Source organism: Panthera onca, chromosome C1 (assembly GCF_046562875.1).
Source record: "Panthera onca isolate mPanOnc1 chromosome C1, mPanOnc1 haplotype 2, whole genome shotgun sequence".
NCBI classification, from domain to species: domain Eukaryota; kingdom Metazoa; phylum Chordata; class Mammalia; order Carnivora; family Felidae; genus Panthera; species Panthera onca.
In genome coordinates, this window is record NC_138346.1 from 144,226,686 (window position 1) to 144,251,990 (window position 25,305).

Genomic DNA, 25,305 nt, shown 5'->3' on the forward strand with positions numbered 1-25,305 from the left:
TAGGTTTGTGACTTGCTATGTAATCTCTGTGAGTTGGAAAAATTCAAAAAATATGGCAGCTCAGATGTTAGGTTGGGAGAAATTAAAAATTTAAAAATTGCAGAGCTGTTTAGAAGATGCATTGATATAAACATACATTTTATGTGATTTGTATACATGAATATGTTGAGAAAGATGCCACTTGGGAGGGAAGTCTAAGGAAAGATATATCTTCTTTATACTTTAAGTTTGCTCTAGGTTACAGCAGATGTTGCAGGTAAAATGGGAATTTGTTCAAAGCCAGAGATTTAAAAAATATACATTTTCTAATGACCATATTTAAAAAACAATAACATAGCAAAAAATCAGCAACAACTGCTGTTCAGAGTCAATCGTCTGGTTTGTAGAAAGAGCCTGGGACCAGGTATAGGAAAATTCAGGCAAAATATCTTCACTATGTTAGATATCAAATCCTTATTTCTAGGATATTTCCTGATTTGGGGAAATTTTCAGCTAAACTCTGTGAACAGTACTTTTATCTAGGAAAAAAAAAATTTCTAATTCTCCAGTATTATAGGTCATAGCCTACAAAATAACTTGTTTAGTCGAAACTTCCCCAAATGATTTGTGATACAAAGCATCGTGCTGGAAAAAGAAGTTTCCTACTGGTTCTTTGCCCATTCTTACACATGTGGATGGAATAGAAACTGTGAAAACAGGCTGTGGGGTTTGGCAGGTCTTCTTTTTAGAGTTAATTCTATAATTGTTTCCCCCCTAGAATAGCATGTTTTAAGTGTTTTGTTAATTCAGAGATACATAAAATAGGTGAATAAAGTTCCTAGTGTTCAATAAGGTCTTATAATTTGACAGCTGCTTTATTCCACAGGTACCTGAAAAAGTTCTAACAGTACACATTAGCTCATTTCACTTTCATATTTATCACTCTCTTAATCTTACTTGGTGTTTCCTAGGTTGAGGATTTTAATTTCCTTTCCAGCCTCTATGTATTTTCTTAAATCCATAGCCTTCACATTTTGGGCTGTTTTACCTGGACTTGTTTTAACCCACATGTGTCTGTTTACTAGTGGAAGGACAATGTTCCTTCCACTTGAATATGTAATTTATTTTCCATCCACTTGGTTCCACTGCCCTTCCCTAACACCCACATGCCATGAATCTACTCTCTCCTTCATTCACTCAGAGCCAGGCCCACACACACACAATTTGTATGAATTATCAGACCTTTCCCTCCATCCATTAAATGGATAGATTTTCGTAAATTCTAGAATGCTATGTGAATTTTGTTGTGACACTGGTGTTTCCACAGGTCACTAATCTGAATTATATAAAGTTAGGTAACAATGTAGGTTAACTCTTTCCCCACAGAAGATAATAAAACACATTATTACTCTGAAACTGTGCCTCCTCATTGTTGGAATCCAGCTTCTCTGACGACCCCTGCCCAACAGTCTCCTGTTTCCCAGATGACAACGGGAGGAAGGGGCTTTGTAAACTCTCCTGGCTTCAGCAGTCTGTCTTAGTACACCCTTATAAACAGCATATACTTTTTCATTAGCCAGGCTCACTTTCCTGGCTGATTTCACAGTTCCTCCTATGCCACCGTAGCCATTATCACAGCTCTGCTGCCCATATCACTGCCTTTGGTCGCTGTTCTGATGCCAGCAGATCTTTCCCAAGACAGGACTTTTCCCTTTGGAAGGGAATCTTGCCTGGGGGTGGAGGGGCAGGCTAGAAGCTTGGAGCGGCCTGTGAGCATGGCTTAGCAGCCTCTCCTCCATAACCTGGTCCCTGTGGCTACTTTTTTTTTTTTTTTTTTTTTAATAGAGAGAGAGAGGGGCGGGAGAGGGCAGAGGGGCAGAGAGAGAGAGATAGAGAGAGTCTCAAGCACAGCTCCAAGCTCAGAGCAGAGCCCCAGACAGGGGCTCGGTCCTACAACCCTGGGGTCAGAACTTGAGCTGAAATCAAGAGTGGAAAGCCTAACCATCCGAGCCACCCAGGTGCCCCGCCCTTGGCTACTCTTGCTGCTTCCTGCTGAGTTGGCTGCTCCCTGAATGGGAAAGAATCTTCCTTATAGAGAGCCTAGCACTGAGGCTGAGAGGGGTCCTAACCTGGGCACTGAGCTACTTTTATTCCTTTTGCACTTCAAAATGCCCACTCTTCCTCCAGAAAGCTATCCTGTGTTCTCTGAACTGGTGGGAGCCATGAACAGCCAGAATTTCTAGAGAATATCTTTAGATTTAGTTTCTTTTCTTCCCTGGCCATTATTAATGGTGGGAGCTGTTGTGAGAAAACTAATGTGTCTATTTCTCTTTGCGGTGGCTTCAGTTTCTGGGCAGACAGGGATATAGCACTCCCAACTTTGTTCCAGGGATCATTCAAAATGCTAAAATATACGCTATTATCTGCACTGTGCTTTCTCAATACTTTGACATATTTAAACATGAGATTAACCTGTGCTTAAATGTATCATAACTCAACATATATCACAAATGAATGATTATCTGCCAGTTGCAATAGCATCTCTTACCAATGCCCCTACCACACTCCCTTTTGGGAAAGGACTCTATGCAGATGAATTATTCCTGTTTCTTCATGGTGTTTCTTATTTCTGTAATTCTGTCCACACCCCAATCTGCCCAGGATCTTAACTGGTTACTTGTATCATTGCAAATCTCTTTGTTAACTACAAAATTATATCATCTCTACAAACTGTCTTATTTCTAAAGAACATACAAACAATACTAATTAATCTTTGATCATATTGCTGCAAGATCCTGCCAATTATTTTTTTCTCTTTAGATAAAAAATAAAACAAAGAACGCTTGTTCTTAAAATTTGTTTTATACTCTGATTCTTGACATTTAAATAACTTTAAAAGTGTTAGAGTGGCTTTAAAAACTTCTTTCAAATCTTTTTGCAGGTCTAATGCATCCCATGTTTCATTAAGATAACATGTAAGATTATATAAGATTCTGTATGTGAGAACCTTGATTGTAAGAGTCAGGTAAAGTCTACTTTCAGATACTAACCACGTGACAGAATGCGTTAATTCTTATTTACCCACGGATTTTATCATAATGGCAGAAGACTTTGCTAAGAATGGTTAAACAAAGTACATACCACAAGAAAAAGTATGTACAGTTTATTGCACAAATCTAAATACAACTGCCCATAGAGACTATACGCTAGTTAACCAGTTTCCATTTACTCCTCCTGATAGAACTGATATTGATTTTTAATTAGGAAATAATTCTATTACAGTGTGAAATACTGCTTGTTGCCCCAAAGTTTCTGTGCTGGGATGTTTGCTTCTTACTTCAGGGGTTATGTTACCACATTTTAGATACGACGGTGTGATTACACAAAGAACAGCTGTTGAATACTGAATCTTTATCAACTGACTTCTATGGCTTATATTCTTTGTAATAATACTCTCTGGCTAGCTGTGGCTGTGGGTTTGGTTCACAGTCTAATTGGAGCACCGTGGCAGTCCCATTAGAATTAACATTCTTGGCTTTAGAGAACAAAAGATATTTTAAATTCATTTGAGCTGGAGGAGTCCATTTCTTCCTGAAAAACAAACAGATCTCCTGAAATATGGGTACTAGGGTCTTGTACATCATCATTAAACATACTCCTGAGCAGCTGGAACTCAAGGAATTACTTTCTAATCAATTTATGTCTATTTTCTTGGTTCCACTGAGACTTAATAAATCTTTGCCTAAAGAACAATTATCCATTGATTTGGTCTTCACTCATTTATGGTGTTGCTAGTATTACACCTACTAAATGCATAGATAACATTGGACTCCCCTACACAGAATTGTACATGACCCCCTAAAGTTTTCTTTCCTCCCAAGTATCCCATCGTACCAGACTACATTTCTTTCCCTCCCCTCCCTCCCCTTCCCTTCCTTTCTCTTTCCTTTTCTCAGACATTCATTCTACAATTTTCAGATTCTTCCAAAATGGTCTCTTTACCTTCTCTTTTTCAAGTCTGACAATAGTGCAACACAGTTCTGGCTGTCACCCAGAGAAAAATAGTCCTGAAACATTTCTTGCTCTAGAGCACTAATTTTTCAATATCAACTCCTCTTGAACAGAATTTAAGCAGAGTGGGGGTTACAAAGTAGAAAAAATTTTGGTTATGTTGATTTGAATTTTTGAGCCAGGATCTATGGTATCAGTTGTATAATCAGAAATGCATCTTGTTCTTGTGTCATGAACACCTATTATTTGCCTTTCAAGCTCTCCCAGTCTTTCTGGAAACTATATCCCCCCAACCCTTTCGTTTGAAATGGGCCCCTCTACTAACCTTACTCTACATGAATAAAACTTACTAGTCCATTGACAGGCCCCAAATAGGTCAAAGACCTAAATTTAAGAGTTAACCCTATAAAACTCTTAGAAGACATTTCAGAAAATCTTTATGATACTGGATTTGGCAATGCCTTCGTGGATATAACACCAAAAGCACAGGCAGTGCAAGAAAAAAATAGATAAGAACCTTTGAGCATCAAAGGATACTTTCAAGAAAACAAAAAGACAATCTACTGGATGGGAGAAAATATTTGCAAATCATGTTTTACAAGGGATTAATACCCATAATATATATTTTTAAAAACTCTTACAACTCAGGGGTCCCTGGGTGGCTCAGTCAGTAGAGTGTCTGACTCTTGATTTTGGCTTAGGTCATGATCTCATGGGTCCTGGGATTGAGCCCTGCACTGACAGTATGGAGCCCGCTTGGGATTCTCTTCCTCTCTCTCTGCCCCTTCCCTACTTGTATTCTCTCTCTCTCTCTCTTTCAAAATAAATAAATAAATAAATAAACAAACAAACTTAAAAAAAAAAAACCTACCACTCCTACAATTTAATAATAAAAAGATAAATAACAAAAAATTGGCGCAGGAGTTGAATACATATTTCTCCAAAGAAGATACTCAAAATGGCCATGAAGCACATTAAAAGATGCTCAGCATCATTAGCCTTTAGGGAAAGGAAAACCAAAACCACAATGAGATACTACTTCACATCTAATAGGATGGCTAGACCTTTTTTTTTTTTTTAATTTTTTTTTTTTTAACGTTTATTTATTTTTGAGACAGAGAGAGACAGAGCATGAATGGGGGAGGGGCAGAGAGAGAGGGAGACACAAATCGGAAGCAGGCTCCAGGCTCTGAGCCATCAGCCCAGAGCCGGACGCGGGGCTTGAACTCACGGACTCACAGACTCACAGACCGTGAGATCGTGACCTGAGCTGAAGACGGACGCTTAACCGACTGAGCCACCCAGGCGCCCCAACTAGACCTTTTTTAAAATGGAAAATACCTGCGGGCAAGGATGTAGAGAAATTGGGCCCTCTTGCATTATTAGTGAGAGTGCAAAGTGATACAGCAGTTGTGAAAACCTGTTTAGTGGTTTTTCAAAAGGTTTAACTTAGAGTTACCATATGACTCAGTAACTGCACCCCTAGGTAAATATCTGAAGAAGCGAAAGCGGGGACTCACACAGATATTTGTACACGAATGTTTATAACAATAGCGAAAAGGTGGAAACAACACAAATGTCTATCCACAGATGAATGGATAAACAAAATGTGATAGATACGCAATGGAATACTCAACCTTATAAAAGAATAAAAAGAATGAAATTCAGATATATGCTACAAATGGTGAGCTTTGAAGACATTACGCCAGATGAAATAAGCCAGACACAGGACAAATACTGCGTATTTCCACTTACATAAGTTACCTAGAATAGGCAAATTCATAGAGAGGAGAAGTAGCATAGAGGTTATGAGGCGATGGGGGAAGGATTTAGAGCTTTATTTAATGAGAATAGGGCACAGAACACGGAGAGAGCAACGCAGTCAAAGCTAATAGTAACTTTTGGAGCTAAAAAGTAAGAGGCGGGAAAGGAGAGGTCGGAGACCCCCGCGATCCATTGCTTGGAGCTCGCTTAGCCAGGCTGGGGGTCCTCCGAGGGGCCGGTGAATAGGCGCTCCGCTCTGAGAACTAGGCGTCCGCACGCCGGGTGAGGAGTGGGGTCTGGTCGGACGTCTCCGGGAGGCAGTTGGAACCGGAGATCCGGGATCCCACGGGGAGGTGGGGACGGCCGGCCGCCGGGGGAAGCGGTCGACCCTCGGCGACTCCGAGTTGCGGGCGGGCGGCGGACGGGCTTGGTGAGTTGAGGACAGCGCCCCCGGCCGGCGCCCGCGCGGGCTCTCTCTCACCGCGTTCCTGTCAGAAGCCGCGCGAGGCCTGAGGCGCCCCGTGCGGGGCGACCCCTCGCGGGGGCGGGGCTGTCGGGAGGACTGCCGAGCCGCTGAGCGGACGGTGCTGGCTGACTCCGGTTTTGTGGTGGCGGTTCCAGGACCCGCTGTGTTCATTTCTAGGTGTGTCTGTCCCCCCTGAGCGATTGCAGGTGGGGGCTGCGTGTGTCACTGTGGCCACCTTGCTCTCTTTCTAGCGGAGGGAACCTTCAGGGGAGGAGCGATCCGCCCCGGCGCTGGGGTCTTGGGCCACGCGCCGGTCCTGAAGGCTTCTTCCTTCAGGAGTGTGGGGTGGGGTCTGCTTGGAATTCGGGTATTTTTGCATCGAGTCCTGATTTGTTTCCGGGCTTGCCCCGTGGGAACCCCAGGGGAAGTGATGCGGGTCAGGGGCCCGGACTGGTAGGGACCCCTCCCTGGCCCAGGCTCGGAGACTTCGGCTAATTTGTTGGCTTGTTTATACTCTTACCTTGTCACATTCCCTGCGGTCCCTGTGATGGTTTTTTCCAGTGAATGCTGATTTCAGCTTCTTTATGGACTACCTATTTCTGGCCAGTTAATACTTTATATCTGAGTTTCTGAACTTTTGAAACAAGGAGTTTTTTTGTTTTTTTTAAATTCTTTTTTAACGTTTATTTATATTTGAGACAGAGAGAGAGCATGAATGGGGGGAGGGTCAGAGAGAGAGGGAGACACAGAATCCGAAACAGGCTCCAGGCTCTGAGCTGTCAGCACAGAGACCGACGGGGGGGGGGGGGGGGGGGGGGGTCTGGAACTCATGGACCGCGACATCATGACCTGAGCCATAGTGGGACGCTCAACCGACTGAGCCACCCAGGCACCCCAAGGAGTTTATTTCTGAGAGTACAAATCGTAAGGAATGACTAATAGATCAGAAACGTTTATATAATAAGCGTTATAGAAGAGAAGAAAAAGCTAAATTGTCACTAAGTTATATAAAATGCGGGTCATCTCAACAGGCAACGAATTATGTAGTCACACACACAGTTTATTTTTTTTTTAATTTTTTTTTTAACGTTTATTTATTTTTGAGACAGAGAGAGACAGAGCGTGAACGGGGAAGGGTCAGAGAGAGAGACACACAGAATCTGAAACAGGCTCCAGGCTCTGAGCTGTCAGCACAGAGCCCCACGCGGGGCTCGAACTCACGGACCGCGAGATCATGACCTGAGCCAAAGTCGGATGCTTAACCCACGGAGCCACCCAGGCGCCCCAGTTTAAGTATTTTAAGAGTGGTTAGAGCAGAAGCAAACATCTAAAAAAATAATTTTATACCACATGCTGAACCTAAAACTTAGTGAAAAATGATCTAACATGGAAACTTACTCAGAAAATCTGACTCTAGACCTGAAACTTTAATTAATTCAAAGGCTAGCATCTTCTACAATCACAAACTCATATTAAAATGTAGCAAAGTTCCTTTTAGGGCCTGTGTTTTAAAATATTTGTTTATGGTGGTGCCTGGGTGGCTCAGGTCATGATCTCTCCGTGTGTGGGTTCCAGCCCCGCCTCGCACAGCCTGGAGCTTCTTCCGATGCTGTGTCTCCCTCTCTCTCTGCCTTTCCCCACTCTCACTTTGTCTCACTCTGTCTCTCAAAAATAAATAAATGTAAACAAAAAAAAAAATTAAAATATTTTTTTATGTAATTAAAGTGTGAAATTAATAACCTTTTAGAACCTTAAAGAATTCATTGCATGAATCTTGAACTGGAAAAAATCACATTTTCTAAATTGAATATTAAAAGCGTGGGGTGAAATTCTAAGTTTCAGAGCTGATGGAAAAATATTTTTATTTAAAATTATTTTTATAAGCTGGTCATTGCTAATGCGTATATCCCACAATGAATTCTTATGGATTATTTACTATGTGCCAGGCACTGTTCTGGGTTATTAGAATATGTTAGTAAACAAAAAGTTCCTGCTCACTCAAGAGGGAGAAAGGTAAATAAGCTATAATGTAATGCCAGTTATCAGTTAGTGTTATGAAGAAAAATAATGCACGGTAAGGATGGAGACTTTTAGATAAGTGGTTTCTTTCATAGAGGCACATCAGAACAAAAATGCATACATGTTTCTATTCTGAACCAAAAAAGTTATATTCTCTTTTATGCCAGAACTAGAAACAATCAAAAGTTCTTTTGAATATATTTGCTGTTTGTATGGGAGGTTTATTGGTTAGTTTAGGAAATAATTGTCTTTCCAAAACAAATATTTTTAATTTATAGGTTTGCTTTGTTTGCAGTTTCCTTTAGAATAAAGAATCGAAACACATACATGTAAGCCTTGGGATTTTCTACTTAAATTCTGAGGTAGCAAAGCCATATAAAAGTGGCCTGGTGAGTTTTAATTTTCAAAACTTTTTTTGTTGCTTAAAATTATATAGTTCTCCTAAGATGAGAAAGGGAATGTTTTCTCTTACCAGTAGAATTTTATCAACGGGTGCGTGTGGCAACATTCCTCCCTCCTCCACATACTCCTATGTGTATCTTATCCCCACATCGTGGAAGACTCAAAATTGAAGGGGCATTATCTGACTTGGTTATATGGATTTGCCCACAAGATGGCACTCATATAGTTTCCTTGATTTTAGGTTCTATCCTAAGGAAAGATTTGTAATGTATTAACTATCACAGAATAAATAGAAATCTGATTTGTGCTTTGTGATTTGTGCATCTATTTCATGTTTTGTCATCTAGAATTTTCTATCATGTTTCAGAATTCAGAAAAAAAACTGGGATGCAGTGTTGATGTGCAGGAGAAAGAATGGCAATGTGAATGGAGCAATGTATGTGTCTGTAGACATGGTTCTTTATAGTCTCCTGTCAAATTTGAGGCTTTGTTCAGCCCTAGAATTTTATTATATTCCCAGGTGGCCAATGCTGATTATTTTTATCCTTTACATTTAGATACCATCTATGAATGTAAAAATTGTCTTTCTATATGTTTTATGTAGTGTGAATGTAAGTATACATATAGATGTTAAACTTGCAATTTTTTTTATTTTGGAAAAGTTCAAACATATATACAAAATTGGCAGAACATTATACTAAACTCCATGTACCTATTATATAGCTTAACCAATATCAACTCATTGTCAGTCTGGTTTCATCAGTGTCCCTCTACATCTCCCCATTTATTTTGAAGCAAACCTTTGCATAATTACCTGGTATATTGTTAGAGACACACACATTCATGGTAAAGTACATTATCCTAAATAAAAAATAATGATATGAACAAAATATTGTAAGAGCCCCAAAGAAGCAATTAATTCTGCCTCAGAGAACAGGACAAACTCAGAGAAGCCTTTGAAGAAGGAATGACATTTGACTTATACATGAAGGATGGGTAGGGATTTGCCAAGTAGAGAATGGAAGAAAACACATTGTAAGCATTGATGCAGTATGAAGAGAGGGGTACAAATGTGAATATGCATGAATGAGTGGAGAACAGGGAATAATGTATTTGAATATTGAGGCACTTTGGAGGAAGCTGCAGAAGATACAGCAGAAAGATGGTCTGTGGTTATTCTGGGAAATTAATGATTATAGTTAATGTGTATAGAAATATTTTTTATAGCTTTATAAATAAAATATAAACTACTTTTTCTGTATTTTGGTAGGTTTATGACACAGTCCAATTTTTAACAATGCTGAAATCAAATGACTCCTTGTTTGCTTTGGATACTTTGTCTTTTGAAAGACCAGATGAAGCTGAAAAGTAAGTCTGCCTTAAAGAATGATAACATAGTATATTGTTTTAGACATTTTTTATTTTTAAGGGGTTTTAATTTTTTCTCTGGAAATATACAAATTAAAAATGAGGGATCAACAGAATGATGTTTCAGGTAAACATGGAAGTCAGATAAAGGGAGTAACTGAAGTTTAACATCTTAAATGTTATAACTTAAAAAACAGAGTAGATTCTGGCCTGTTTGGCTTTCATGTATTTGCATTTATGGGTTTTTTTCAGATTATTTTTGGCCAAGGTAAATACTTGAAGTAACGGTCAAACAGTAGCCCTGGACAAGGAGTGATGGCACCTTTTGGCAACGGAATGGGCAGTGTGCCAAGGGCCAAGTGTGTTGGCCAGATTCAGGGCAGGCAGGAAGTAGGGGTGGAAATAAAGATGTAGCACTAAAGGAAATAAGAATGGAGAATAGATAGTATGTTAAATACAGGCTTTTATGGATTTTCACATGTGAATTGTTCTCAATTCTAAGTTTTCTGTGTATTCTCTTGTGTTATCTTTTTGTAAAAAAAAGATTTTATTTTATTTATTTATTAAAAAAATTTTTTTTGGTGTTTATTTTTGAGAGAGAGAGTTTGTGTGAACAGGGAAGGGGCGGAGAGAGGGGGACAGAGGATCCAAAGTGAGTTTTGTGCTGACATCAGCAAGCCTGATGTGGGGCTCGAACTCACGAACCGTGAGCCAAAGTTGAACATTCAACCGACTGAGCCACCAGGTGCCTTCAAAAAGATTTTATTTTAAACTAACCTCTACACCTAATATGGGGCTCAAACTCACAACCCTGAGATCAAGAGTTGCATGCTCCACTGACTGAGCCAGCCAGGTGTCCCTGTATTATCCTTTTTTTAAAAAAGGAAGCATTGTGTAAAGTATTTATTGCTTTATTTTTTTCATTCATTCAAATATTCAAATATTGATTGAATGCTGAAAGGGGTATAAGAAGGATGAAACAGACTTTTACTTAAACAGAACATAAAACTGAGGAGATTAAGCACACATATGGAAAGGCCATTAATAAATAATGCGACCATGTAATTCATTATCTAGAGTAGGACACTTTGAGAGTGAAAGAATGCATCCATTTGCACAACACGTGTTAATCAGGACTGGCCTGCGCAATCATATGGTTGCCAGGACTGGCAACCATATGGTTGCCTTTCTAACAATACAATGTCAGGAAAGGGTGCAAAGCAAATGATAAGCATATTTTCATGCAATGAAATTTCAGATTTCAAGGGAGACCTGGTACAGACTGATCAGGTTAGGCTTTATGGTAGTGGGGAGAGACGTCAGGAGACTTTGAAGGATTTGATAATTCTGAGAAGCAAAGGGGAAAAGACCACTTGAAGGCAGAGTTTAACAGCAAGAAAAGAGAATGGAGGTGGGGCAATTTGCAGTACTTTTAGGAGATAGTGTGTAAAAAATTTCCTGGAATGGAGGATTCATAAAGGAGAGACTGTGGGACATAAAGTTAGAAAAGTAAACTGAGGATAGATTGTGGTGGGAGATAAATGTCAGAATAAGGATCTTGGACATGACTGTATGTGTTGAAAGCCACAGAACTGAATCAACAAACATTTATTCACTAATATGCCTATTTATCTAAAGGACTGTGCTATTATTGATGTGAATGGAGGTAAATCAAAACCCTTGTGTGTTTATGATCTGGGGTGGTATCAGACTGATCTATCTGTCCATCATCAATGTTTTTATTACCTCTATATAGACCTACACACAGACACACACAATGCAGTAGGACTGTGATAAATATTATAGCTTCACATAGTAGTTACAGAGAGAGAAGGGAGACAACCTAGGAGGATTTCATGAGGATAGGACTTGAGCTGGATTTCGAATGAACATAAGCTCTAGTACTTAGAACACAATACTCAGTGAATAAATATTGAATAGGTTAATGAAGGAATGAAACAGTTGAACTTCTATGGGTAGATAGGGCAAAGGGTCATGTACAGTGGTAAGCAGTGTAAAGGAAGTATTTTTGAACAAAGATGAGGGACAGAATGTAGCATCTGTTTGGCATACAAATAGTTCACTTTGGTCTTGACTTACGGTAAGTAGTGTGGGAGAATTAAAATTGTAAGGTAGCCTAAGGCCACTTGAAGTTTGGCATTATTTGGAAGCCACTAAAGTATTTTGAATGGAATAAATATGATGAAAACAATTCTAAATTAATGTGACAGGAGTGTGTAAAATATATTAGAGACAGCTGGAGACAGTGAGGCCAGTGAAAACCCTTTTGTTTTTAAGCAGACATAAGTTGATTAGAGCCTTGGTTAGAATGGTGACAGTGGAAAAACAAGGAAATGATGAATTCAAGAAGCATTATAAGAAGATGAAGTAAGACGTATATGTGTGGTTATAGTGGTAAAAGATTTTACTGTGATTTGGATTCTGGATGGCTGAGAGAAAAAATAGGCAAATCATAAAGAAGATTTGATTTTATGGGTGGGGGCTGAATAGTAGAGCTAGATGTGTGCTTTTTGTATCTTGTTAACATCTTTCTTAGATTTTCTGAAATAGTCTCTGTCTAGAAAAGAGTTAATACATCAGGCCTAAACTGCTGTCCTTGAAAAAGTCCTGCTTGCAAGAATGGCCTTTGGCTGGAGTCAGAACTTTAGGAAAGTTCCCACCATTTACTGATAAGAGTGGCTCGGTGCCTAAATATGGTTTAGATAATATGGTTTATGCTGAACATCTGCTTTTCTTCTGAGAATCTAGAATTTAGGTATGTACCAGACAGGGGATGCCCACATGATTAGTCCCCAGTAAAAACCCTTGGCATTGAATCTCTAATGAGCTCTCATTGTCAACACTTCACACATGTTGTCACAGATTGTTGCTGTGGGAATTAAAGGTGTCCTGTGTTACTGTACTGGGAAAGGATCTTTGGAAACTTGTGCCTGATTTCCCCTGAACTTTGCCCCGTAGTCACGAGTAGGACTGAATGATGAGTCCTGTGAATCAGCCCACTGCATCATTGGCTCTGGGGTGATCTTGGGGACCCTCTGACATAATACTAAATTTCAGATGTTTTGGCCTATCATCAGTCTGTCACACATTGTTAGATAACGTGTTGTAGGTTTTTGATTTGGAAAACATAGTTGTAGTAGCTATGTGTTATATGCTGTGAAAGGCAGAAAAGTAAAAGGCTGGGTCTCTCACTTTTGAGGGCTTAAAATTCTAAATGAAGAGAGTAAAAAGCAAATCATAAGATCCTTTTAACTTGGTGTAGGCAGTATATGTGATGCTTTTCTCAACTTTATTTCCTGTCGCTTAATACTTATCTTTTTTTCCAATGAAGGACAAATCAACTTTGATTGGAAAGTAAATATTAAAGCATTATATGTATAGGATCATGGGTGAAAGATAAGGAGAAGTAGTTCACAGTGACAACAGAGTCACAGAGTGGCAAAAATCTCAACAATTACTGTAGGTTTACAAAGGGATTGTCAGTTTCAACTGGTTTCTTGGATTTTCTGGGGTTTGTAGATGGTTCTGGATCAAGAATATTTGGATTAGTACATTAATTTGTAATAATGTTTTAGGAATGTTCTAGAGTACCAGCAGTGGTGTCATTTACACACTGATGACCCATGATTAGTTGTAAGGTGTGTCATAAGTAATTTATTATTTGTGATAATTAAGATGCTAATGTTTCAGAATGATTTACTATTTTTTATATTGGAGAAGATTTAAGGTTCTTGTCACAAGCGTTTGAATTAGACAAAAAGAGACGGAGTTATAGCCATTATTTAGGTAGCATATCTCACATAGCAGTGCCATTAACCCTATGACACACAAGAAAAAAAAGATTGAGCACACTGCTGTGTATAGGGATACATCAAAGTCATCACAGAAAGTTAATTTATAGGATATTTATCTAAGAGTCTGTAATTGAGTAATGTTTAATTAATAGATAGTTTCTGATGTAACTTTATTAACATATATATTCACACTTTTATATTTTATACAGCTATCCAGACATTGAAAAATCATTGGATTGGTTTCTCCCACCTGCGCCATTGATATCGGAAATTCCAGATACTCAGGCATTAGAGGAGGAAATAGAAAGTCATAAACTGTTAGGTAAACTATCACATATTTGTTATGAAAGTCATAAACTGTTAGGTAAACTATCACATAAACCCATGCAGCTTATGTCAGTGTAAAAAATCTAGTAACACACTAAAGTGTTAATTCCTTTATTTTAATGGAATAAAATAAAGGAGACTTCTTTTATTCAAAATAGTGCTCACCAAATCTTAAAATCTAAAACATTTTTCATCTCATTACATACATATACATACATATGCATATTATATGTTTACAATATACTGTCGCACGTATACATGTTCTATTGTATGAATTTGTTTCCTCTTACCCTTAAAACTGTCATTGTCATTTAGTTTGTTTCTTCCCCTTTACTAAAGATAAAGGAAACCTTTACCAAAACAGTTTCCAAAAAACAATATGCAGAATATTATATATAGTTTGGTACCATTTTTATAAAGCTAAAAATAAGCATACTCAATATATGTGATCTAATGTGATATTGTTGATAAACTTTTATTTTTAAATTAGGGGATAATTTGTATATGTATATTTTCTTAAGCTTTGTAATTTGTATATATTTTGTATATGAAAATGTACATTATTTATATTCTTGTATGTACCAAATAATATATAGAATATATAGGCTATATATACTACATATATAGTATGTATAAAGTATATATAAAGATGGTAAAGCAAATTTATGCCCTAACAAGGCCTATAGACTCCTGACTTCTCAAAGATGCTTGTAAAGTCTCTGTAAAGAAACCTTTAACATTTTGTCACCTTGATGAAAGCATTCCTTTATTTTGATTTTAGAAGCAATATTACAAAGTTAAAAGGATTGTATCATGTATTTTAATACTGAATCAAATTCAGTAACATTTTATGATTGCTCATTGTATTTCTGTGTGTAAATTAGTTATATAAATTTTCAAATCTTCATAATTGTATAATTATATCATTTCTAGTAGATAAAATACTTAAATATTATAATTATGGCTATTTCTGTGAGTCAGGAATTAAACCTGTCCTATAATATAGTTTTTATATAAATTTCAAATTTCAGTAATTCCTGATTAATTTCTGAATGCCCTTCAGTGATATAATATACGTTAATAGTTACAATTACCTGTATTTCAAACTTTTGAAAAATTTTATTACAATTTTTCATGGTCATTTTGAAAATTTGTTTTCATGAAGAACATGTATTAATCAATATATTCCATTTTTGTAGGTCAGGAAAAGAAGCCAAAAATGTTACCATCAAATTTAAAGATAACTAATGAAGACACAAATTATATTTCACCAACACAAAAATTCCAGTTTGCCTTTTCCTCAAAAAAATATGAAGAAGATTATCTGAATTTAGGAGGGGCAGGTAATGATGACTTATCACATGTTCCTGGCAAGCTGACGTATGGTTCTTCTCAGAAATACAAAAATCACATTGGCACTGAGATAGCACCTGAGAAAAATGTTCCAGATGATACAAAATTAGTTAATTTTGCAGAAGATAAAGGAGAGAGCACATCAGCCTTCCGAAAAAGGTAATTAATTAAATGAAATACACACTATTCAGTGATAAAGTTAAATGTTTATGTGTCTTTCCAGAAGTATGAAGTATGATAGAATCTAAATGGGAAAAACATCAACAACAAATAGAGTCTATATACCAGATGCCCTGTTAACCCTGGGATTGTAGTCATAGGTTCTTGCCTTCAGAGTGGTACAACTTAATGGGAGAAAGACAGTAAATAACTAAAAATAATTGATTAAATGCTTTGTAGTATGACAATTATTTTGATGAAATATATGGTTAAAACAAAGGTTCTCAAACTTTTTGTTGTCAGGACCCTTTTACATTTAAAAATTATTGGGAATTCCCAACAGTTTTTGTGTATGTGATTTATATCTATCAATATTTAACCATATTAGACATTAAAACTGAAAAATTTTAAAGGCAAACATGTTAGTAATATTATGAAAATTGTTTTGACCTTATGAACTCTCTGAAAGAGTCTCCACCATCCTTGATCTCATGGTTCATGAGTTTGAGCCCCACTCGGGATCTGTGTTGTTAGTGTGGAGCCTGCTTAGGATTCTCTCTTTATCTCTCTCTCTGCCCCTCCCCTTCACACCAGCATGCTCTCACTCTCTCTCTGTCTCTCAAAATATGTAAATAAATTTAACCTTAAGAAGATATAGAATTAAACTAAGGACAAATAAAGAAGGAGAGTATTGCAGGCAGAAGGAATACTATGTGCAGAAAAGACCTAAGGTAGCACAGAGCTTGGCCTATTCTTAGAAAAATTCCTTTTGTTTAGAATCAGAGGGAATGCTGAGGGGTAAGGTTTGGAAAGCCCAGGTCATTCAGAGTCAGGTAGGCATGATAAACTTTGTGCTTTTTCTTAAAGCACTGTTTCTTTTTTCTTTTTTTAAATTTTTTTAATGTTTATTATTTTTGAGAGAAAGAGAGACAGGTTGTGAGTGGGGGAGGGGCAGAGAGAAAGGAAGACAGAATCTGAAGCAGCCTCTAGGCTGCGAGCTGTCAGCACAGAGCCCGATGCAGGGCTCGAACCCACGAACCGTAAGATCATGACCTGAGTCGAAATCTGACGCTTAACTGACTAAGCCACCCAGGTGCCCCTTTTAAAGGCACTGTTTGTTAAACTGTGGCCTGTGGACCCACTGTATCAGAATCACTTGGAGTGCTTACTAGAAGGAAAGTTGGATTCTTGGATCCTACCATTGACCTATTGAATCACAGTCTAGATAAAGGTAAGGATGGAACCCAGACCATTTTTAATAATTTTTTTAGATGATTGTTGTGCACACTAAAGTTTGAGAACTAGTGTGCTGAGGTCCTGCATTTTAAGCAAAGGAGTAAAATTAGATTTTTTAAAAAAATTTAAAGTCCATCTTGGCATCAATATGATAAATTAGAAGGGATCTAGGATGCACTGTGAAAAGTTACTTAGAAGGTTGTTTTATTAGTCCAGGTGAGAGAGAGTGGGAGCCTGATGTAGACTGGTAGCAAGAATGAGAGTTCAGAGTGATTTATGAGATCGTATCCCATAGGACCCAAAGGATTATTAGATATGACACCTGGACTCCTAGTTTTCTGTCTTAAGCCCGAATGATGTAGGAGGGTAGTGCCCTTTCGTGATCTAGAAAACTAAAGGAAGAACAGGTTTAGAAGAAGGCGATGAGTACAGATTCGGACATGTTGGTTTTTTGGGGTTTTTTTTTGATATGTTGATATTAAGTACCTATAAACTGTCTAAATAGAGAATTGGATGTATGGGTTTAAGATTCAGAAGAGATCTAGTTGATAGTTTTTGTGTTCTCTGTGACATAAGAGATGAAGTTATTTATGGAGTTTGAGGGGAAAAGGTATTAAGCAAGTATGAGAAGGGTAGAAGAGATTATGGAAAATGGGAAAGCAGTTCACTTAGAATAACAGGATTGTTGGGTACTCTAAAGGGCCTGATTGAGGTTTATGTCTATGCATTTTGTATAATAGCTCTATTAGCATATAATTACATATAAATTCACTCTGTGTACAGTTCATTGGTTTTTAGAATAGTCACAAGAGTTGTGCAGTCATCACTACTATCCTCAAAAGAAACTCTGCATTCATTATTGATCACTCTCCTTTCCAACTCATCATCCTCCCCTCTCCCCAGACCCTGGCAACCATTAATCTTTCTGTTTCTATGGATTTACCTATTCTAGACATTTCACGTAGTGGAGTCATACAGTGTCTGGTCTTTTGTGTCTGGCTTGTTTCACTTAGCATAATGTTTTCAAGGTTTATCTGTACTATGTCATATATCAGTACTTCATTCTTTTTATGGCCAAATAATATTCCATTGTGTGGACAATACCATATTTTCTTTACCCATCAATTGTTGCACATTTGAATTGTTTCCACTTTTTGGCTATTACTAGTAATGTTGCTGTGAACATTCATATACACGTTTTTCTGTGAACATATTTTTAATTTTTATTTATTTTTATTTTTTTGAGAAGGGGGAGGGGCGGGGGGAAAGGGGGCTAAGAATCTCCTCTTGGAGACTCCCACGGAGGAGCCCCTGTGGAGCTCGATCCCACGACTGTGAGATCATGACCTGAGCTGAAATCAGGAGTCAGGTGCTCGACTGACTGAGCCACCCAAGTGCCCCATTTTTAAAAATATTTTGAAATTCTTTTGGATTTATACCTAGAATTGGAATTTCTGGGTCATATAGTAACTCTATACTTAACTTTTTTGAGGAACTGCCAAAGTGTTTTCCAAATTAACTGTACCACTTTACAATCCCACAAATATTATGTGATGGTTCCAGTTTCTCCACGTCCTTCTTAGCAGTTGTCTTTTTTATTATAGCCAGTCTAGTAGGTGTGAGTGCCTCTCATTGATTAGCATTTTCCTAATGATTAATGATATTGGGCATCTTTTCATGTGATTATTGGCTACTTTTATATCATCTTAGGAGTGATGTCTATTCAAATCCTTTGCCTGTTTTTTTTTTATTGTTGAATTATAAGCATTCTTTATATATTCTTTATAAAAGTCTCTCATCAGCTATATGATTTCAAATATTTTCTCCCATTCTTTGTGTTTTTTTTCACTTTTTAAAGCAATTTTTTAATGTTTATTTATTTTTGAGAGAGAGAGAGACAGACAGACAGACAGAACCAGAGACAGAGCATGAGCAGGGGAGGGGCAGAGCAGAGAGAGAAGGAGACAGAATCCAAAGCAGGCTCCAGGCTCTGAGCTGTCAGCACAGAGCCTGACATGGGGCTTCAACTCATGAACCATGAGATCATGACCTGAGCTGAAGTTGGACACTTAACCGACTGAGCCACCCAGGACCCCTATTTTTCACTCTTTATCAGCATAAAAGTTTTTAATTTTGATGAGGTCCAGTTTATCTGATTTTTCTTTTGTTCCTTTGACTTTTGGTGTCGTATCCAAGAAACCATTCCCTAACCAAGGTTGTAAAGATTAACTACTACATTTTCTTCTAAGATTTTTATAGTTTTAGCTCTTACATTTAGGTCTGTGATCTATTTTGAGTTAACTTATATAATGCAAGGTAGAAGTCCAACTTCATTTTTTTTTTGTATGTAGATATCCAGTTGTTCTACACCATTTGTTGAAAAAACTATTCTTTCCCCATTGAATGTCATAGCACTTTCATTGAAAATCAGTTGACCGTAAATATAAAGTCCGGGGGGTTTTCTGAACCCAGCAAGTTCTCTGAATCTCTGGTACCAATGGGTGTCCAACAATTCAATTCTATATTCACACTAACTCCTAGAGTTAGCATTACACCCTATATGTTAAGGACTCAGTTCCATAAGACTGCCCCATTTCAGATGCCATCCACAAATAGGGTGCCAGGCTACCCACATTTCTGCCCTGCAGACTACAAATTTGGGGTTCCCATAATCCCCACATTAGGTTTAATAACTTGTTAGAATGACTTATAGAACTCAGGAAAACACTATACTTATGTCTACCGCCTCATTATAAAGGATAATATTCAGAAACAGTCAAATGGAAGAGATGCATAGAGCAAGATATTCAGAAGGAGGGTGTGTAGAGCTTCCATGCCTCTCCAGGTACATTACCCTCTGAGCACATTGGTTTGTTCACCACCTTGGAAGTTCTCTGAACCCCCTGTCATTTAGGGGTTTTTCCTTTATGGTAGTTTCATTAGATAGGCATGATTGATAAAATCATTGGCCATTGGTGATTGAACTGCCTCTCCATCACTCTCCCTTCCTTGGATGCCACAGGTGAGGCTGAAAATTCAATCCTCTAATCAAAGTTTATTTTTTCTGGCAGTTAACCCCAATCCTGAAACTATGTGGGGGTCCTACAAGATTCACCTCATTAGCATAAACTCAGGTGGGATTGAAAGGGGTTGTCATGAATAACAAATGATGCTTCTCTTACTCCTATTACACAGAAAATTCTAAGGGTTTTGGGAGCTCTGTGCCAGGAACTGAGGACAAAGTGAATACATATTTCCTATTATGCTAAATAGGAAATGTCCTACTATACTAAATAGTTAACTGTATACTAAATAAAGGTTTATTTCTGGACTCTGAATTCTATTCCATTAACCAACATGTCTGTCCTTATGACTTGCATAAGGGCATATCCCACACTGTCTTGATTGCTGTAGCTTTGTTGTAAAGTTTCAGATTGAGATGTGTGAATCCTCCAATTTTGTTCCTTTTTTCAAGAATTTTTTTTGGCTCCTCTGGGTTCTTTGCATTTTCATATGAATGTTATGATAAACTGGTCAATTTCTGCAAAGAAGCCAGCTGGAATTTTGATAGGGATTGTGTCAAATCTGTAGATCAACTTGAAGAATATTGGCATCTTAGTAACATTAAGCCTTCCATTATGTGAATATGGGATATCTTTCCATTTATTTAGTTTTTATTTAGTTTCTTTCAATGATGTTGTGAGGTTTTCAGTAGACAGGTCATACTTATTTTGTTAAATGTATTCCTAAGTATTTTATTCTTTTCGATATTTTTTAAAATAAAATAAAATTTTTTTTTCAGATTGTACATCGCAAGTGTATAGACATCAGCAATTGATTTTGGTATATATTGATTTTTGTATCTGCAATCTTGGTGATGATGACTCTGATTTTTTTTTTTTTTTAAATGTTTCTTAGAGAGAGCGAGCGAGAGAGAGAGAGAGTGGGTGTGCACGTGAGCCGGAGAGAGGCACAGAGAGATGGGGAGAGAGAATCCCAAGCAGGCTCCACACTGTCAGCACAGAGCCCAACATAGGATTCGTTCTTACGAACTGCGAGATCATGACCTGGGCCGAAATCAAGAGTCAGGCACTTAACTGACTGAGCTGCCCAAGCACCTCCTCCCTTTTTTTTTGTGACACTGAATTTTAATGTTCAAGTATTATATCATCCACCTAACCGCTTTTTCCAGGAGTGTTCCCCTGCCTAGCTGCAATTATTTAAATTTTTTTTTAATGTTTATTTATTTTTGAGAGAGAGAGAGAGAGAGAGTGAGCAGGGGAAGGGCAGAAAGAAGGAGACACAGAATCCGAAGCAGGCTCCAGGCTCTGAGATGTCAGCGCAGAGCCTGACGCGGGGCTCGAACCCACGAACTGTGAGATCATGACCTGAGCCGCAGTTGTATGCTTAACCGACTGAGCCACCCAGACGCCCCTCCATCTGCAATTATTTATTTTATTTTTTAAAAAATGTTTATTTGTTTTGGAGAGAGAGAGAGAGGCAGCGTGCAAGCAGGGGAGGGGCAGAGAGAGGGAGACACAGAATCTGAAGCAGGTTCCAGGCTCCGAGCTGTCAGCACAGAGCCGTATGCAGGGCCTGAACTCACAAACAGTGAGATCATGACCTGAGCTGAAGTCGGACCCTTAACTGACTGAGCCACCTATGTGCCCCAACCTGCAATTATTTTAAAAAGTACATGGATTCATCCAGGATTGAGGTTTTGCAAGATAAGTATGTTAAAAGGATAAAGGAGAATTGGAGTTTAGAATATTGGTAAAAAAGAGTGGTCAAAAAGATAGGCCATGGAATCTAAGTTCATTAAAGATATATGAGAAAAGAGAAGGGAAGATAGTTTGGGAGAAAATAAAGAGGTTCATTAAAGTAAATTTGTTTTTGTTTTTGTTTTACCTCATTGGTACCTTGTGCAAACAAGCTAAAAGGATAAGAGGTTGTGGTCAGAGAATGATATATCAGAATGATTGATTTGAGAGGAGGAGCAGTTCTGGATAATGACAGTGTTTAAGATGATAGAATAGGTGGATGAGATTGTTTGAAGAAGAAAGCCACTGGAGATGAATGCCTAAGAAATGGAGGGGAGGGGATTTTGAATGGCTCATCTACGTGAATGTTGAAGTAACGCAGATAGTGGCAGAATTTGAGATTGAGAGGAAAAGATTCTAAAGTGACCCGAGGTTAATATATGATAAATGCCATGAGGAGGGTTGCAAGGTGGTGTAACTAGATAGCATAGATACTTTTGTAAGACAATGGAAGAATAATGATGCAGATTTAGGGTGGAGGAGGCACAGACTCTCAACTCTCAAGTACATTGGATGTGGAAGATTTAAGTTTCTCCTTAAGATTTGAAGAAGCAAGAGTTTTTTAGGGTAATGCAATATTTTTGTTAAGATCAGGAAGTAACTGTAACAATCAGTGAAGAAGCTGAGAACATGGAGGAGTATATGGGTTGGCAGTTCTAGAGGAACTAGGAAGAATCTGAGGTCTAGAGAATTTAGGTAACTAGCACATGGATAATATTTTACTGTTTGAAAAACTTATTTTTAACTTTAAAGTCACACAACTAGAAAGTAGAGAGCTTTAGATTTATTTATTTATTTATTAAAAAAAATTTTTTTAACATTTTATTCATTTTTGAAAGGCAGAGAGAGACAGAGCGTGGACGGGGGAGGGGCAGAGAGAGAGGGAGACACAGAAACAGAAGCAGGCTCCAGGTTCCAGGCTCCAGGCTGTCAGCACAGAGCCTGACGCGGGGCTCGAACTCACGGATCGCGAGATCACAACCTGAGCCGAAGTCGGCTGCTTAACCGACTGAACCACCCAGGCGCCCCGAGAGCTTTAGATTTAAACCCAGGTTTTTCTGAGGCGCTGGGGTGGCTCAGTCGGTTGAGTGTAAGACTTCAGCTCAGGTCGTGATCTTGTGGCTCGTGAGTTCGTGCTCCACATCGGGCTCTGTGCTGACAGCTCAGAGCCTGGAGCCTGCTTTGGATTCTGTGTCTCCCTCTCTCTCTGCCCCTTCCTTGCTCATGCTGTGTCTCTCTGTCAAAAATAAATAAACATCAAAAAATAAAAATAAACCCAGGTTTTTCTGACTCCAAAGTCTATGCTTTTAACTGATAATGACAGCATACAGCAAGGAGTTATCCTGTGGCATAAGTTGTTTAAGTTGTTTTTCTTGTCCTCGATACTATTTCATAATCAGATTCTATTATATTATCCAAGGCTAACCATTTGCTTTTGAATTTTCTATCTTCAAAGAGAGCTGCTAACTGAGGGTTGATGGGGGGTGGGAGGGAGGGGAGGGGAGGCGATGGGTATTGAAAAGGACATCTTTTGGGATGAGCACTGGGTGTTGTATAGAAACCAATTTGACAATAAATTTCATATACTAAAAAATAAATAAATAAACATTAAAAGAAAGAGAGCTGCTAGTGTTGGAGGATGCGTACCTACAGTTTTCTCTCAAATGTATTTCTCAATCTATAGTGTTTTTAAAGACTCATTCTTATATGGAAACATGTCATTAAAACTAATAGTAGGGGCACCTTAGTGGCTCAGTTGGTTGAGTGTCCAACTTTGGCTCAGGTCATGGTCTTGTGGTTTCTGAGTTCAAGCCCCATATCAGGCTCCATGATGACAAGTTTTGTCTGCCTCTCTCTCTGCCGGTCCCCTGCTTGTGCTCTCTCTCTCAAAAATAAATAATAATAACAATTTTTTTTAACTGATGGTAAAAATAATTTAGAAAGTGTCCTGTATTTGCACAATACTTGTTTGGGTGTCATTTCTTACAGAATTCTGATACCTGCTGTCATCCTTATTATTTACTTTGTAAATGTTATATTAAGAAATTAATGGTCACTTTGTCCCTTAGGGCCCTGGTGAACAAATTAGTTGGTGGGTTGTCTTTTGATCAGTTGAATATAATAAATTACAATCCTAAAGATGGCCTGTGTTTTCTAGAACTTTGCAAAAAAAAAAAATGTTTCTTTGCAAAGTATTCTTGACTTCTATACTTCTTTAGTATTTCTTACACTAAAATGATTATTGGATATTTGGGACGTTGATGCAGTTACTGACAAGAGGCTGCAATACCTGTCTCTGTGGGCCTCTCCATAAAGTTGCCTGCGTATTCTCATGATGTAGTGGCTAGCTCCTCTGAGACTGAATGATACAAGAGACCATGCAGAAGTGGCAGTATTGTTTATGACCTAGCCTTGGAAGTCACACACTTGTACTTCCATCATATTCTTCTAGTCTGATGAGTCAGTCCTGACTTGAAGTCCTAGCTTGAAAAGGGTGTGCATAGCAGGAGACAGGGATCATTAGGGCTGTCTTGAAGGTTGGCCACTACAAATGGATTTATTTGGGTTTTAGAAAAGTGAAAAGACATAATTCAGTGGTAAATTTAGCAAGTCATATTTTAGGGCAGTGATTGAATTTTATGTTTGAATAAACCACAGTCTATGGATATTTTTAAGGGACCAATTTTATGTTTTTTTCCATTCTAAGCAGCTGTTACAAGTGCAAATGTGGTTTTTTTTGTTTTTTTTTTTTTGTTTTTTTTTTTTTTTGCAGATTGTTTAAGATATCTGACAACATACATGAGGATGTTTATTCTAATGACAGTACAAACCTGGACTTTCCTGTTGCTTCAGTGAAAATTGTCCCAACGGAAATGAACAAAGGGGAATCATGGAAATGTAGCAATAATAAGCAGAGACATCAATATTCAGACATTAACATGTTTACAGCAAGTGACGTTTTTTCTCATTCTGAAATCAGAGAAGACATATTCAAAGCACCAACTTTTTCAGTTACATCCCAGCCTCATGAAGTTCAAGGTAATTCCTTGTTTTTTTTAGTATAAACAGTATTAAACAAGTACAAACAGTACAAACAAGTCTATGTTTCTCAGCATAAGGAAAAGTTAAAAAATAGTAAATTTGAGTAGATTATCTATGTGTAGTTTTTGCATTTCTTTATCATACTGTATTTTTTTTAACTATGATATAGGGACACCTGGCTGGCTCAGTCAGGGTCATGAGTTCAAGCCCCATGTTGGGCATGGAGCCTACTTAAAAAATAAAACTACAACTTAATATTTTTTAACTGTGTTCTCAGTAAAAAGTTATGCTAATTTTATTGAAGCAGTTTGTATGGAAGAGGTTAAAAAATACCTATATAAATATGTGTAATTTTTTTTTTTAGGAGTAACAGAAAATGATTTAGATTCCTTGAAGGCTGTCACAGAAATCCGTATCCTTTAAGTTATTTTACTACAACAGCTTTATATTTGAAATCATAATTCGTAAACATGCTGTTTCATTGTGTCTATGTTTATTTTGGTTGACAAAGAAAAAGAAGGAAAAGTAAATTTTTGGGGTCATG

At 37.9% G+C, this 25,305-nt stretch overlaps 1 protein-coding gene across 8 annotated transcripts in view; it reads left to right on the plus strand.

Moving 5' to 3' along the window:
• Positions 1 to 6,294: 6,294 nt before the first annotated feature.
• The window catches only part of HFM1 (helicase for meiosis 1), a 92,107-nt gene continuing 73,096 nt past the window's right edge, over positions 6,295 to 25,305 (plus strand). For 5 of the 8 annotated variants that reach the window (XM_060624944.3, XM_078451681.2, XM_078451684.2 and 2 more), the window contains exons 1-6: positions 6,296 to 6,397; positions 9,912 to 10,009; positions 14,034 to 14,146; positions 15,351 to 15,663; positions 24,493 to 24,758; positions 25,126 to 25,173. In XM_060624944.3, the coding sequence (XP_060480927.1) occupies positions 9,939 to 10,009; positions 14,034 to 14,146; positions 15,351 to 15,663; positions 24,493 to 24,758; positions 25,126 to 25,173 (811 nt within the window). In that variant the 5' untranslated portion in view covers positions 6,296 to 6,397; positions 9,912 to 9,938. Of the gene's footprint in view, positions 6,398 to 9,022; positions 9,078 to 9,911; positions 10,010 to 14,033; positions 14,147 to 15,350; positions 15,664 to 24,492; positions 24,759 to 25,125; positions 25,174 to 25,305 lie in introns of those variants that run through there. The other 3 variants (XM_078451685.2, XM_078451686.2, XM_060624940.3) reach the window with 2 other exon arrangements.